This window comes from Neopsephotus bourkii, unplaced genomic scaffold (genome assembly GCF_033783945.1).
Source record: "Neopsephotus bourkii isolate Nb327-2 ecotype Australia unplaced genomic scaffold, CSIRO-AGI_Nbou_v1 NB_95, whole genome shotgun sequence".
Lineage (NCBI taxonomy): Eukaryota > Metazoa > Chordata > Aves > Psittaciformes > Psittacidae > Neopsephotus > Neopsephotus bourkii.
This window is the reverse complement of record NW_026900612.1, coordinates 727,147-744,124: the sequence shown is the minus strand read 5'-3', so window position 1 is coordinate 744,124 and position 16,978 is coordinate 727,147. Positions and strand designations below refer to the sequence as shown.

The following is a 16,978-nucleotide window of genomic DNA, read 5'->3' as shown; positions in this document are numbered from 1 at the left end:
TTGGATTTAGCCATCCTTATACAATGTTGACTTCAAATTAGGAACTAGCATTCCTAGTCTTAAAGGTTAGATACATGTATGTATGTATGTGCATATATACCCAATTAGAGTCCCAGCTGGCACAAGATGTGCTAAACACACAGTCACAGGGAAGCCTCTCCTGGTGTCAGTCTCATGGGATTCATCCCTTTACCCAGCCATAAGGGATGAAATTGCTTTGGCTTCCAAAAGGAGCCAAGACACTGGTTACACAACCCTGCAAACAGAGGCTTGCCAAAAAACGTCAAATACAGCGAGATTTACAACAAACTTGCCCCGACCGGCACCAGCAGGAATCCCAGAGCAAAGAAAACTTTGGGAACAGTTTGTCTTTCTGCCTGTACAGCCGCAAGCGCCTGGCAGCAACACCAATGTGTGTGTGTTGAAAATACACCTGTGTGCTGCAGAGCTCTTCAAAAGCCACCTCTCATCAAGCAGGCAGAGAGCCAGACCTGGAGCACTGTGCTGCACATGGCACAGGGACACGGCTCAAAGCCATGCACCCCCGAGCGTCAGCACAGAGCCCAACCACCAGGTTGGACAGAGCCTTGGGTGACATGGTTTAGTGTGAGGTGTCCCTGCCCAGGGCAGGGGGGTTGGAACTTAATGATCTTAAGGTCCTTTCCAACCCTGACTATTCTATGATTCTGTATGTAGATATATATATATGTACATAATATATAACATACGTAATAAATCAAATATACACATATATAGAAGTTTCTGTTCCCTGAGAGTCCCATTTTCAGGCCTTTTCCCTACAAACACTTATGAAAGAGAGGAACTGGGTTATCCACATACACCAACAGCAGGTTGCTCTTGCTGTTGTTCCCTGTTGGGTTTAAACACACTTTGAAATAAGAGAGGTATCAGTTTCTCCTTATTCCAGCTGGGGAAACTGAAGCTCAGAGTCACAGAATGCCTTGCTGGGTTGGGAATGAGGACTGAGCCACTGCTGTCGGTGCAGCCTGCAGGTCACAGAGTTTCCTTAATCCAAGACTATCACTCCACAACAGGCTCTCAAGAGCTAAGGATTTAGGACAAACTGGAGTCAAAGCCCTGCTGTACATAACTTTATAAAACCTGGGATCAAGGATATAGATCCAGACATTTGCAAAACTATTTCATTTCATTGTCTAGCAACTGGTAGAAGGCTTGTGGTCCCATTCAGACTTGCTGAAGATCCAGTGGGGAAGCAGCACTTGTTTCAGCTGTTGTGCTTCTTCAGCCTGTTTACAACTGCATCCATTGAATTAATAATGACCAGCCAGGACTGGCATTGCAGATCTGAACCTGCTCCCTCTGCTCCTGAAATATTTATTGTTTTTAAAGAATTATAACCCAGCACCCAATGCAGCAGTTGTTTTCAATAGGGTTGGATTAGGACAAGCCTATTTGCTTAAGCAAAGGATCAAGGCTTCAAGGATGGTCTCAGGCAGCATTAACTTACCACAGAAACACAGCTGGCTCTGAATACAAGCTTTGAAATGGTCTTGGGCTATTTCCTTCCTCTGATTTAAGCTTGGTTGAGGTGGTGATGCGTGTTTTGTCCAAATAGGTCCTGCGAGAACAGAGGGCGTGCAGAGCTGCACAAAAGCACCTGTTAGTGCCCAAGCACGCAGGTTGTGAGCCCTGCTATTCCACCAGAGGAAGGGTAAAGATCTGGCCCTTGCTCTCGCAGTGCAAGAACATGGATCAGTACAAAAAGGAAGAAGAAAAAAATACATATATAAACCTTCAGGAGCATGGAACAGGCCCTGCTTGAGGGCCTGCCTTTCCCCCCCAGTTTAATTAGCTCCTCAACAACAAAGAGCCAGCTTCCCAGGAGCCTGAAGATGTATTTTTAGGTGCAACCGCTCCAAAAATAGAAGCATCCCCACAGGAAGCCAGAAACAGCATTGAGAAGCCACGTGCAGGTTGCACTGTGAATGCACAAGCTGAAAGCATGACCTGCACTAAAGCCAAGCCGAGGGGAGATCAGAACAAGGCTCCCTCCAAGGAGGGACCTCAGCACTTTCCCAAGCACACACCTGCAGAAATGAAACCATGGCAATAAAACCATCAAAACACAAATAAAAATAAACCCAGTCCTTTGTACAGATTCGTGCCACTGCACACCCAATCCATCCCAGCAGGACCAGTTTCTCCCAGACATGTGCTGAAGCAGACAGCTGACACACGATAGGCAGGGGCTGCCTGGAAAAGACTGGGGCAGCAGGACTTCCCTTGTTCCCATGAATGATGGAGGTGGGCTTAAAGAGGAAAATGCTCATGGCTGTCAGGAAGACAGAGTTTCAGGGATGGGGGGAAGCCCCAAACATCTATGAGGCTGGCATTATTTCTTTCCCAGCTGTGAGAACAGGAATGCCTGCAGCACCAGCCCCTCGCAAGCGTTTTGTCACTGGTTCGGCCACATACGTTGGGTTTAAGGGAATGGCTGGGAATATGAAGTGGGTTTTGGAAGGGGAAGCACCGCAGGTGACCTCCCCCAGCGATCACCCAAGCAAGTCTTGGGGTGCCCATGGGTTGTCCCTGTACTCCTGGTCTTCCCACATACCCATAGGGAACTCCCCCAAGGCTTTCATGACTCAGATGAAGCTGACTGGATGAGGCCACCTCCCGGTCTGTAGTCGTGCTCTCAGTGAAAGCAGCACGATCTGTTCCTCAAGGAGGTCAGTCCAGGCTTAAGTGAGTCTGGGAGAGAACATACCATGAAGACACTTGGCTAACTCTCCCTCCAAGAAGTGCCCCTCGCCCACCATTCCCCATCCCTGGCCATTGTGGCAGGGGAGCCCAGCCATGCCTGACACAGGACCCACAGGGATTTACCAGACCAAGCTAAATCTCCATAAACAGATGAAAGCAAGCTACTAGTTTTCCAGCATTCAAGCCATCTCCATAGCATCTTAAAGCTTTTGGAACCTTAGCATCCCATAGTTATTACCAGAGACTCTTTCTCCCCAAGACCTGTCCTGCTGGGACAGGGCATAGGCATGCTCTGGACCCACAGACAATGCTTGCTGGAAGATGTTTAACCAAACAAATCTGAGTATGTCAAAGGGCCCAAGCAATGGAGGTGAGTTTCTGTACAGTGCTGGCCATGGTTACCTTGGAGTTAGACTGCCTCTCAACTTTGCATGTTGGATTAGATTGGCCAAGATATCAAAGCCAACAAAGCAAACAAGAAATGGTGTTTCTCCCCTTCTGGATGCTCCTTAGAAACTCCAACCTGGCCAGCAGCAGCTCTGCCCCCTCACAGCTTCCATCAAGATCTGCAGAACAGCCCCACTATAACTCCACTGTCCAGTGTGAAAGGGAGAAACCTGCCAAAACCAGCCTGGCAAGAGACTTGGTGAGCAGCAAATCATAGATTGGTTGGAAGGAACCTTAAAGCTCATCCAGTTCCAACCCCCCTGCCACAGGCAGGGACACCTTCCACTAGACCAGCGTGCTCCAAGCCCTGTCCAACCTGGCCTTGAACACTGTCAGGGACGAGGCAGCCACAGCTTCTCTGGGCACCCTGTGCCAGCGCCTCAGCACCCTCACAGGGAAGAACTTCTTCCTAGTATCTGACCTCAATCTCCCCTCTGTCAGTTTAAAGCCATTCCCCCTTGTCCTATCCCTCCAGGCACTTGTCAAAAGCCCCTCTCCAGATTTCTTGTCAGCCCCTTTAGGCACTGCTCTAAGGTCTCCCCAGAGACTTCTCCAGGCTGAGTTTCTCAACCCCAGCTCTCTCAGCCTGTCTCCAAGCAGAGGTGCTCCAGCCCTCAGATCATCTTCATGGCCTCCTCTGGACTCTCTCCAACAGATAAATGATTCAAGGAAATTCACAGCTGGCTGCAAACACCACTGCAAAGACTGCAGAAGGCAGCCAAGGTCACACACCGAGAAAGGGTGACATGGGGACCACCAGCACACCCCATGGTACCAGCAGCCCGGGGGAGAGACAGCTGTATCATCCTAAGGGGGGTTATGGCAAAACCATTTGAGTTATCTGGGGCTGAATTCAAGCTGCATGAGATTTCTTTTTACCACAATAATAAACGGCTGAGTGAGTCATTGCCTGAGAAAACCCAGCAGCAGCTAATAGATAAACAACTCACTGCTCACGTCTGCTGGATACAGCAGGGAAAGGGTGGGAGGTTTGTGCTTAGGGACGACGAGGAGGCAGCGCAACTTCAGTGAGAGTAAACAGACAGCTCAGGGCCTTCCCCTGCATTTCTCATTTCCATTTTGAAGGGGTTGATAAAGCACAGAAAGGAGAAGCCAGCTTTGTACATGAATTGGGCTCAGCAACACCCAATAGCCAGCACCACACTGTAAAGCATTCAGCACCGCATCATATGCTGCTTACAGCGCACAGCTTCTCCTAGCACAGATCACCCACCCTTGCAGTTAAAATGAAGAAAAAAAAAAAACTCCATTGCCAGCATCAAAACATTCCCATTTGGGCTTTTTCCAAGGAAAGTGTCTCTGTATCCATTAGCTACTGTCTCCCTCTAGCGCGGGCAGAGACCAACCTGACTCCTACCGCAGCTCCCTGCCTGGCTGGGAACCAAGGGCTGGAGCTCCACAGAGAGACAGAAACTTGCCGTGGGCTGGGAAAACACACCAAGTACCGGTTACCTTTGTACTGATGCATCAGTTTCACACTGATGCACACTTCGGGTTTTGGTCTTCACATTTTTATCTCACCAGATGCTCAAAGAACAGAGGTTTCTGAGTGACAAAATCAGCAAGCTAAAGCCTTCCAAAGCTGAGAGATGGCTGCCACCACCTGCATTTTACCAAGGGCTGGAGAGGACAAAGATGAAACAGCATCCAACCCTCTTCCTGCTTCTCCTGAGGAACCATCCTAACCTCTCTTCACCGTTCAGAGAAAGGATTAAGGTTTGCTTAGCTGGGCTTTTCCAGGGATTTTTTTACAGCTGCCTTGAATACCTCAGGGAACCTCCTAAAGCAGAATAAAATCCTGCACTTAAACTTCAAAACAAAAGGTTTTGTGTCCACTCCTGGGAGGATTTCTGCCAAGAAAGGGAATGACACTGCGAATTTCTCCCCTTTAAACTAAGCACTGCAGCAGCACCTTCACACCCTGCTCTGCAGCTTAACACGACAAAAAAAACCAAGAGCCTGGAGACAGGGCCAGGTTTCCCTTTCCCCACTAACGCTACCTCTGCTCCTCCAAAGGGTGCATCCAGAGGCACTCCAGGCACTGCTGTCCCTTCCCAGAGCAGTTCTTCCTTGAATAAGGCGTCATCAGCATTTGCCAAACCCATCTTTTATGAGGAAAAAGGGACATCACTTGACCTGGAGACCCTGGTTCTCACTGGGTCAGAGAGGCAGGCAGGACGAACATAGCAGCTCCTGCTCTGCCTTCACAGCACCACATTAGGGATAGACACAAATGCATCAACCCTGCACCAGCCAGTACACATGGAACTTGTGTTGTGTTTACCGCCAGCTTTCCCAGGACCTTACAAATCCACACGAATGCAGGGAGGGAGGCTACTGATGCAGGGAATTCATTAGTGCCTATCTCTGCATGCTCTCCAACCAGCAACACACGTGGCAAGACATGCAGGAAGACCGAGCATCCCTGGATTAGTTATGCACATACCCTAGGAGAATTGCTAGCTGGCGAGCCCAAGGAGGATTGGCAAACAGCTCCTTGTGGAGATTCTCTGCTGTCCATTGCCCTTAACCATAAGGGGAAAGAAACAAAAAGCAGCAAGATAGCACAGAGGACCCAAAGGAGAGCACGTGAACCAGGGGAAGGTTGATCTCGCACCCAACTGCACACGAAAAAGCAGATACAATAGCAGAAACTCAGGTCTGCTCTCCCACATTACCACCACATTATCTCCATGACCACATATTTACTAAGTGACAAAAGCTTCAAAAAGGAGGAGCTTCTGAACTGGGGTGGCCATAGGGGCTCTCCAAATGGGCAGGAAAGCAATCAGAACAACATGAAAACCCAGCCTGAAGTATCATTACTGGAGCTTGTGGGTTATGTTCATACCAGTCAAACCTGCATGGAACCATTAAGCTATTTACCCCCCAAAATAGGTGTTTAGGCACCTGCCAAAGGATCAGCCTCCAACCATAACCTGGTCAAGTGCAGAGACCCTCCAGGGTTCAGGTTTTCCTTAGATCAAGTTGCAGGGCGTGTCACTACCGCTAGAAATGTTTTCTACTCCATACCACCTATGAAACAGACTAACGGCATCTGAGATTTTACTCAATGAAATAACATCTCCAAGGAACATGAATACTTTAAAGGCCACAGTTGAAACCCAAGGGTAGCTTTTGTGAAGAAAAGCACGTTTTTTGAGTTCTCTCCCTCTTCTGAGATGTTTCAAAGCTCTCAACAGGACCTGCATTATCAAGGAAACCACTGGGTCTGTGTAAGGAAGAAACTTCTTCGCTTCACCCCCTGTACAGTAAAGGATAGTAGGTAACAAAGAATCAAAATATTACCAAATAATCCCATGAAGGCGAGAGTGTGAAAAGCTCAGGGTGAGCAGTTTGAACCATTTTACCTCTACAATTAATTCACATTGTCTCTTGTTTTGTTGCCTTCTCTCACATAATAATCTCCTCAAGTGTTAAGAAGAGCTAAGCAACAACCTTGCATGCTGAAGAATCTCCTGCAGAACTGAAGGGCTCCTGCAAAACACACAAACCCAAAGCAGAGGAGAGGCACCTGCTCTCCCCACACCCCCAGAAGAATCCCTGTCCCATGTCCTCCCCCTGTTTGTTCCCAACAAAGCACCCACTAACAGACCATGTAACACACACACACCCGAAGTCCTTCCACAACAGACTTCCATCTAGGAGGCAGGTCTGGGGCAAACAGATACTCTGCACACCACAGGCAGCTGGGCAGGCTCATACAATACTCCACCAAAAGCTGGTTTTGCCATATAACCCAATGTTTCTAACTGTTCCTTCCCCTTATAGTCTCAAATTTTTCCCAAAGGCAACACATGACATTGAACTACAGTTCATGTGATGGCTTGCTGGCCGTTTCTTCTACTTTAAAATATCTTTTCTTTAAAAGGAAGACTCACTCTGAAGTTTGCCTCTTCTCAAGTTTGTGCCTCCTCCTCTGCCCAGAAATAAGAACACAGAGTGCAGCCTGATGCTTGTTTCAGGGAGGGGAGAGGTGGAAATCTCACCAGAGTCATCCATGTCCAGTTAAATGAAGAGCACAGGAACAGCTTGAATAATAGCATCCCTTTATTTGCCTACACCATTACAAAAACTGATTACATTAGCAATGAAAAAAAAAAAGAAAAAAAAAAAAAAAAGGAGTGCTTACTTGAGGTTGAAGTCAGAGGCAGCTAATCCCAAAAATGTAATTGAGTAAAACAGTGTACAACATCGGTATTAAAATGTTATATCACATTGGTGACTTTACCACGTTGGAGTTTTCTGAACAAGTTTTATTGACCAAAATAAGATACAAGATTATGTGTTTACTGTCTCTCCAGGAATGTAAAGGTCTAATTATCCAAACAGGTTTGTTTTTATTATAAAACTAAACTCTGGAGGTGTCTACAGAGCTGGGATTTTTCTCTTTAAATCAGTAGTCTAACAAGGATTAGAAAAGACAAAACTCTGTTCAGTGTTTCTGACGAAGTAGAAAGGGTGAAAACATAAATAAGGCTTTAATTTGGCAAAATATAATACAATGCCTTCTGCTATCCTCAAATTAACGATTCCCCAGTGACTTCATTCTGCAAAACAAACACAAAACTCCATGTCAGCGGAACGGTTTCCAAAGGGCAGAGCTCTAGCAAATCCACTAGCACTTCAGCTCACTCCAGCCACTTCATTAGCTTCAGCCAACAAAAAAGTCCAGAGGATCAAGCCACGGTGGTGGAAGCATCCCAGAGCAGAGGCCAAGGCACAGTTAACACCTTCCTCCCACGTGCACCAAGCCCATCCTGTGAGACTGGGCTCATCCCACCATGGACACCCTGTTACCAGCTCTGCTGCCCATGCTGTATTACAGAGCCAGCAGCAGAAAAGTACCTAAATTATGAAAAAGCCAAGTCCCCATCCTCAGCATATAAGAGGCAGTTCTGACACTTCCAAGAGCAGCACGCTCCATGCCAAGGCTTTGCTGTCTCCCAAACTGAACAGTTCACAACCCGCCTTCAGACCGGGCTCTCAGCTCATCTGGTAGAGGCTGCATCAGCTTCCTGAGAAAGTTTCATGTCTCAAGTTTATCTGACCATTAGCTAGCTCTGGGTCACTTAAGAAGTTTACCAGCATGATGCAGTCAACCACAAAGGCTCAGGTTTCCAAGCTGGCTCTATATTAAAATAAAACCCTTGTTTGTTTGTCTATAACTGGATAAAGAGTTCATGCCAGACTAACGCTTCAGATACTCATATCCCCATGACCACAGCAAGCCATTGCTGCTAGCTCAGCAAAAGCCCTGCGGGTTACTTTATATCCCCCATCCCAATGCAATCAGAGCATGGAAGTGCAGACATTTTGCTTGTCTAGCTGGGATGAAAGAAACAAGGCACAGGCACTGGAATAACAAAACTTTGGGAAACCTGCTGCATGAAGTAGCAGGTACTGGAAGAGAGGGATAGAGAGTTACATGCCTGGAAAGGGACACGGGGATGCGAGATTAGTCCCAGATAACTGAAGCAGGAATTCACAGAGGAACAAATCCAGTGCCTACTAGAAGCTTTTGATGATGTACACATAGGAAGTCTCAGATTTTGACACCTGACTTCTTAAACCTGAACAGGGTCCCACCATCACGGACCACTGTCCTTCCTGGCAACCATCCACCAGTTCAACTAGATAGCCACCAGGCACACCTACCTACTAGCTGGTAGTGTTCTCGTCCCTTTGACAGCATTTGGCTTACTGAAACAAGCAGCTTCTTGAGATGACCTACATCCTGGTTAAGATTCACTGCCACATTTAGCCTTTTATCAGTCAATTCCTGGAAGAAAGAAAAAAGAAAATCATTAAAAACTCATTTACAATCTAATTACCAAGAAAGCCTAGAATTAGATCCTCAGTATAAAATTACAATTCCAGATGGGAACAATTCTTGTAAGTCAGAGAGTTACAGCCACATTTAAAGAGAACATGGTTCAAGGTCAAGAAGCTATTTCCTGTTCCAGGGAATTACCTGTGCACACTAAGCATCAGCAAAAACACCATGACCTCCGTCTCCCACCCTCCCTGCTCAGGATTACCTTCTCCTTCCAGCTGCTGTGCTGGCAACCACAGCTGATCCAGCCTCAGCAGTTAACTGCCCCACATCCTCACAAGCCTGGATGAAAACCTTACCCAGACCAGAGCACATGGCTTGTAGCAGTGACAACGCACCTAGCGGGGGGGACAACTTCTGACCCCACAGCTGTAACAACAGGGCTGCCAGACCACCAAAGACCTGGTCTGTATGAGGATCTGCAGGATGGTGTCCTCAGCAGTACATCATATACAAGCACAAGGCAGCTCCAGCTGTGAAACTATTTGAAACAGCTTGCTGGAGATACCTTTCTCCACCACAGTGCTTCTGTTCAGGCTCAGCACATGAGCTGCTGCTTACCACCTATCCCACAGGTTGACCCTCTGCTCTGAGCCCCTGGGAAACTCCTGCTTGCCAATGAAACCTGGACTTGGATGAGGACTTCACAAAGCAGTCTAAGCACCAATCAATATGGAGAAAAAGAAGAAAAAATGCTACCAAGAGCTAGAAAATGGTTTCCTGCCCTGAAATTAAAATGCTGAGCTTGTGGGGTTTTTTTTTTGTTTTTGTTTTTTTGTTGTTGTTGTTTGGGTTTTTGTTGTTTTTTTTTCTTCTGAAAAACAAAGTGTCTTTAATGAGTTCAACAGTTTATTAACAGAGAAGTATCCCAACTCGAAAAGGACTCTGTCCCTCTTGCCTGCCCTCCACCCCAATGCAAGTCTTGCTGAGCTAACAGTGATATAATCCCTTGTTTATTACCTTTATTGATTAGCTCCTTCCGAGCTAACTCCCCATCTAAAACACACTGCTACTCCTTGCTTGGCTCACGTTACGAATGTGCAGATTACCTACAGGAGAGCTTTCCGTTACAATCTAACAGCTCAAAAGAAGTACCTCTGCCTCAGGGTCAGCGATACAGAAGTACCCAGTTCTCAACACATGCTCAGGGGTGTTCACAAGTGCACAGCATCAGGCAACCCCACTCCAACAGCAAGCTGTTTTACTAACAAAATGAGACTGATTGCATAATGCTGTTGCAAATCTCTCCCTAGAGTTTCAGGGAAATTAGTGTGAGTTCAGAGACGGCTACTTTCCCAGCTCCCTCTTGGCTGGAAACGCCTCTAGACTTGCTGTAATGCAGAGCGAGCAGTAAATCAAACTCAACCACCTGTACTATTACAGAAACTACTCTGGGCTCAGGCAAGAGAACAAAGCAGTATATTGCAAAGCTTTTACTTCAGTGCAACCGGTAAACATTTTTCTTCTGCAGAAAAAAAAAAACAACACAACCCACCAAAAAAAACCTCCACAAAAACAAAACCACCAAAACAAAAAAATAACTGGGAAGCTGTATTAGGGTAGCCTTAATCTATTTTGCCCTTATTAAAGTAGAAAATCAGGCCTGTCAAGACTGAGACTTCATTTAGCAATCTTACACAGATTGATAAAAGTGGAAAGGCGAATGCAATTAGCATCCCAGCACATGAATGAATCACAGCGCAAACCGATAGTGCTAGGGATGAAAGCGCATGTGCATTAGCACAGCAGCAGCAATGAAGGAGCCTTTCAATTCCCTGTCAGCCCTCATCTCTGGGAACAGCTCTTCTCTCTTATTTACCCCCTTCTGTTTTGTGACTTCATTCCTATCAGGCGGTGTTTACTCATGAATTATAGATGCATCCCCAACTCTCCTGGGGCCAATCCTGACCAGATCCAGATGGATCTGGGCTCAATACAGTCAGACTGCAGCTTCTGCTAACCCAAGAGTGCAAGGCTGTGTTACACAGTCCTTTCTGTTCCCAAGCCCCATGCTCCCCGAGGCTCAGGGCAGGGCATGTCTTTGGGATACAGGGATGAAGAGAGGAAGGGGATGGTAGTAAGGAAGCCCCTATGACTGCAGACCCAGTAGCTGAGACACATACTGAACTGACAGATTCCCCTCCACTGTGCTTTACATGTACAGCATTTTCAGCTTTCAATGATGGAGTGTTTTACACTAAGGGGAGGGAGGGAGGAAACATTAGATTTCACATAAGCCTCAAAGTAAGTTTACAGCCTAAGCCAGCTGCTGAATATAAATGACTTCCTTAAAGCATACTAAAAGGGACCCTTTAGTCATCATCTAGCCCCATAAGTGACAAGGAAGCTGATTAGAAAAACCAAATGGTCTATTTTTAAATAGAAAGAAAAGGAGTCTAAAGAAAACACACAGAATGTGTTTGAGAGTTTACACAAGCATCATTTCTCAATTTCGTGGGTTGGTTCCAGTACTCAGAAGGAACAACTACACTCATTTTCGAGCATGTGTTTTCAGGTCTTTAAAAAAGAAAAAAGACAAGACAGACACTGTTGCTAGGTGGAAGTGGCTGGAAGACTTTCTTTTTTAATCTGAGAGCTATTTTAAGCTGGGTTTTTAGGCTTCTAGGCAGACAGCTTCTGGTTTTGCCCCTCCCCCCCAAAAAAAAACAACCCTGCAACAAAAGGGGCTTGAGGAAGATTCCAGCCTCTGCCAATGGCTACTTGTCAGGAGCACTGCATAGACAATTAAAGTATTTTTACTAATGAAGTCTTAATTACAGGTTTATTAGGACTGTTTTTCCACACTCCTCTTCAGAATAAAGCAGTGGATATTCTGGAGGAAACCTGGTTAGGGTTCCACAGTGTGCCCACACAGCTACAGCAGAGCAATTCATGAGCCAGAGGGGTTACGAAGTTAAGGCTAAAGCAATTAAACTAGCACACTCAGGCCGCTGCAGGACATAACTAATGACATCTGGCTCAGGAGTATCACCAGTCACAAAGCCAAACAGCTGATGGCACTACTGTTCTGCAGGTAAGCCATAAGGGCATAGCAGAGAGCAAGCAGTTTGTCACTGGTCTGAGAAGGGTTTTCTTTTCCAGCTTGCTGCACACGGGGATACAGAGCACCTGATAGCCACCATTATAAGCTGGCCTCCAGCTGGCAGCACAGGAGAAGGCCCAATACCCTTCCTTTCCCTCCCAGTAAACCAGCTCACAAGGTTGGGACATCCATGGTCTCATTGGCCCAGCTGCATCTCTGGCTCAGTGATGCTAGTAGCTCAGTGTGGATATGGTGAGCCCATAGCAGAAGGGCTGATCAGCACCCATGACTGACTACTCTGAGAAAGCCATTTCATTTCTGCTAATGAACACAAAGGCAAAGGCTTTTCTACAGTACACCTCAGAGGACTCCTAGCTTCATCTTGCAGCTGACGAAGCTTCTTACTTCCAGCAGCTAAAAGAAGTCGATATAAATAATCCTATCAGCAAGTGCTCCTCTCCCACTCCAACAGCAGTGTTTCATTCCACTCTGGACATCAGAAGAAAGCGGGTGGTAAGTTCTATTGACACCACATAGCTGTGTCTGCTTTAACCTTCCCCTGGATATAAACACCAGTATTTGCAGCACTCAAGTCTGTTATTTACTGAAGCTAGCAAGATTTTGCTGCTGGACCACATCAAGGTCAGCACAAATCCCCAGGAGCCAGGACCAGCTGAAGTTGAAGTCTGGCACCTACTAGTGGCTAAGGACAGCCTCTTGCAAACAGCTGCAGATAACCAGAAGGGTCAATGCTCTGCAAGAGCCACGCTCTGCCCTGGTGTTACAGAGCATGCAAGACTGCCTTCTTTCTTTGGCATTAAAAATGTCAGCAAACCCAGCAGTTACTATGTGAAGTTCATTTAGTTACCAGCAGATTTATTTTTAGCTTCCCTGCTTGAAAGGGACAATTCTGGGGTATTCCCCATTTTGCTAAAACCACAAACCTCACTGGAAGCCCAGATCTCGTGTCTGTAATCTCTCCCCTTCTTCCTTACAAATCTGAGCATTGAGAAAGAGGTCACAATCCAGATGACAGCAGAATTCCCAATGCATCCTTGGGCTACAGCTCCAAGACACCATCCTGACAAGCTGTAGGGCATGAAGTTTCATCAAGCCTTAAGTTACCATCAGTAGCACACATTCTATTCCTCTGGCGAACCTCTTTTCCCAAAGTTCATAACTTTGCATGAGATTTGCATTGCCCCTGAGAATGGGCTCAAAAGAAATACTCACCGACTCTGTGCAAACATCGCTGTTTTCAATAACATTGGCATCCCCAACAACTTTCCCGATTTCTCTCTCAAGAGATGCCAAAGACTCCTGAGCCTATAGGGGAAAGAAGGAAAGAAAGGAAAGAAATTAAAAAACCCCACAAAAAACAGCAGAGGCACAAGTAGTGAAGGCTGAGAAGCAAATCCCCATCTCTCCAAGAGCCCTACAAACACAGAAAATCAGTGTTTAGGAAGAAATCTGTTTCATACCCGACTTGCTCAGGGGACCAACACATTTGCCAAGATTGACTTGTCTCCTTACAATCAGCATGTTGCATCTCAGCCTGCATGCATTTGAGAGCAATTCTGTGGGGAAGCTTTAACAGTCTCATGTCAAGTTAAAAGGTAAAAATTGTGCAGGTGAATTTTCTGTGCAAGAGTAGCAGGTCTCCAAAAGCCTAGTATTAGATCTGTATTTATACAGAATATACCATGAACCATGCTCACTTCATATGTCAACTTCCAACATAATTGTCCTGAGCAAAGTGTTCTAAACACTTTGCTCAGACAGCAAGTCTCCTTTACTTTGGCACCTCCTGGCACTGCCTTTGAGATCATCTGTCCCTGTCCCAGGACAAGACTTGCTCCTCCTACAGCTCTCACCACTCTAGTGCTGTAAGAATACAGCCCAGTTTCCTTACTTTGCAGAAAGAACAAGGTGTTATACAGTCTGGAGTCAGAGCTCAGTCCCTCTGCAGGCTATTCTTGTCTCCATTTATCAATTCTCCCATGAGAGGTTTGATTCTGGATTGAGAGACAGCACTGAAACCTTTCATGCTTAAAGATTTCCAATTCCAATCTGACTTGCAAGACTGGCCACTGAGGAAGAGCAGACGTAACCCGCCTGCTTGTCTCATCAAGCTTGCATAGAGCTAACTTTAAAGATTTGCAGTCTCCTTGGCTATAGCCAATTTATAACCACATGTAAATGGACAGACAGTTGTAAACCAACTTGTAACCCACTGCCATTTGAGACTGGATTGTTTCAGGCCACAGGGTGGGCTCTTTGTGAGGCTGTTAATTACATTTACAGCTGCAACTGTTACAGGTCTCTGCTTACCTTGGGCAAGTCACCAGCTACCTTTTGTCTCTCATTTTGATCAACTTTGAGTTTTGATAGTGTTTCATTTAGCTGTGTTTTCAGCTGCAAAATAGTAACAAACAAAATCAGTTTCCCCTCACACACACCCTGAGACTTCATCTGTCTGTTCCATGGGTGATCCCAGTGCACATTGACTGCAAAGGGAGTAAGGTAACTAACAATTATTGCACACACTGGATTAGTCAACATGTATGATGAGGTTTACAAGGACAGTCAAAGAAGAGAGACTCCATCTGTAAAGATAAATGTAAAGAACGGAAACTATAGAAGACAACATGGTTGGCATCAGCTTCATTATGTGGTTTTAACTTTTAAACTGTATTGCCAGTAGGAATATTGGCAATATTGACAGTACATAAGCTTTTCCAGCACTCTTACCACAAAAGTCAGCCCAGACTCCAACTTAATTCACAGCAAATATGCAAAAATGTATATTGCCATCTTCCTAATTCAGGCTGAGCAGTAACTTTACTGCCAAATAAACTAAAAAGCTCTACTTGTCATCTTAACAAAGCACCAGTTATTATAACTATGTTGACTTATCCAGTCTGTTGATGTCACATCAAGGCATAAATCACTGACAGGGGTATATTAAGCTGTTGATTGTGTTTAGATTCAACCAAAAAAAGTGAAACTATTTCAGTCAAGAGGCATGAACACTTTGTACTGGCTGCCCTTAATCTACAGCCTTCTAAAGGATATAAACTTTTTTAAGGAATATTTCAATTGCTCTTCAACACAGCATAAAGAACCAGCCACAGCACTTAAGGCTTGAGCCTCAAACAGGAGTGCTGACAAGAAGCTCAAGTGCCCGTTTTGTTGGATTTGTGCTTCTGAAGTACACTGTGCTAATGTTCAGTATTCCTGCTGCCAATCTTCTTGGGAGCCAGCAGGGGATTAAAGAAGTGAACAATACACTACTCAGAGCCCTGAGTTCTCACTGATTTCAAACCTACGTGTTCTTTTTGTCTCACCCTTGGAATATTTTCCTCTTCAGAGCACCTGGACTGGTGGACACTGGCTTTCTACATTTTGGGAAAGCACTGCATTTTCAGCTTCTCTCCTTGTTCGCTTTATAAATTTGTGGGAAACACACTTTGAAATTCCATCATTTCTATTCCCCAACCTCATGTCTACTGCAAAAAGGCCACTAATATAGGCTGGACAGCATTCCCAAGACATTTACATGAAGGTAGTTCTTTACCACCTCCTCACACTCCTACCACAAAGCATCACCAGACTGCAGTGTGAAGTGGCCCTAGCAGGGAGCTCAGCTATTTAAGCTGTTGTTGTTACAGACATAATAGATTGTTGCCTCTTTTATTCAAGAGGTTGGTGTTCACTGATTAACTCTAACATACGCATTCAATTCCCATTTCCCCTGCTTTCAAAATGAGAGGCTTTGGTGGCTGATGTAGGATGCTAATCAATGCTCTACTAGACTTGCTAAGTGTACTATTAACTTAAGCAGATTGTTAGTTATTGTGGTGGGTGGTGGGCTGTTTTCTTTTTAAATTGACTATTTTAATCTGTTTACAGTAGTGGCAGTACCTTGTTGAAATCAGCAGCTCAGCCTGCAGTGACAGGTTGTCCCATCAACTACTTTAAAACCTAAGAAAGACTTGACACGGACACCCCTCCCCAATACCAGCTCAAAAGCAAGAAAGCATCATTCAAATGCAAGCAGAGGAAGGATCTGACCACACCTGCAGCCCTATGGCATTGAAAAAAGTGACAGGGCTCAAACTGGAAAACCATGCATCTTTGGGCCTACAGGTCTGGCCTCAGTTAACCCAGCTCCTTCTTGAGAAGTCATGGGATGAAAGTATTATTGGCTGAAGAGCATTTCTAGCCAAACATGCTGTAACACAGTGCATGCACCATGCCAGCACAGCTGTTCAGCCACATCAGGATGCCAGGTGCTGAATGGCTGAATATTCTCAATCTAACATTGCTTTTGGATAATACAGAGGAGGATGAAAAAGGCTCTTCACAGGCAGGACATGGATACCACAGCTGCATCCTCCAAAGCTTTGGAGAAAAAAAAAAAAAGCAGCATAGCATAATCCTCAAATTGAACTGATGAAAGCACAACTTTCGTTGGTCGAAGGACATTACATCTGCTGTTGCATATGTCTACACTGCAAAACATTGATTCTCAAGAAGTTTTAGGAATGAAAGTCTTACAGACTTTGGAATAAGTCTTAAGAACCAGACATGCTATTGTTAGGAGCAGAGAAAGAGACAAATTGTAAAAGTCAGACTACATAAATGATTGCAATGGACAAAAATATCAAGCTGAAGAGGTTAGCAGAACAGACAGGATTGGAAATAAGTCTCCGTTTCGTAAGTATGCTGGGAACCTAGTTTGTGCCCAACGGAGAACAAGCTTCTTACCAAATTTAACTCTTCATTCTGTCTTACTGCTTCAGAATATGAATCATCAAGTTTTTTCTGCAATTCAGTCAACAGATCTTTGAGCTGAAATGAAG

The 16,978-nt window shown here is 45.5% G+C and overlaps 1 protein-coding gene across 12 annotated transcripts in view; it reads right to left on the bottom strand.

Annotated features, from left to right (window-relative positions):
* Window positions 1-7,266: 7,266 nt before the first annotated feature.
* Window positions 7,267-16,978, bottom strand: part of KTN1 (kinectin 1) — a 102,861-nt gene continuing 93,149 nt past the window's right edge. For 7 of the 12 annotated variants that reach the window (XM_061355950.1, XM_061355943.1, XM_061355959.1 and 4 more), the window contains 5 exons: window positions 16,884-16,967; window positions 14,445-14,528; window positions 13,347-13,439; window positions 8,893-9,016; window positions 7,267-7,784 (listed from right to left, as the gene is read on the bottom strand). In XM_061355950.1, the coding sequence (XP_061211934.1) occupies window positions 7,780-7,784; window positions 8,893-9,016; window positions 13,347-13,439; window positions 14,445-14,528; window positions 16,884-16,967 (390 nt within the window). In that variant the 3' untranslated portion in view covers window positions 7,267-7,779. The remainder of the gene's footprint in view (window positions 7,785-8,892; window positions 9,017-13,346; window positions 13,440-14,444; window positions 14,529-16,883; window positions 16,968-16,978) is intronic. The other 5 variants (XM_061355975.1, XM_061356016.1, XM_061356043.1 and 2 more) reach the window with 1 other exon arrangement.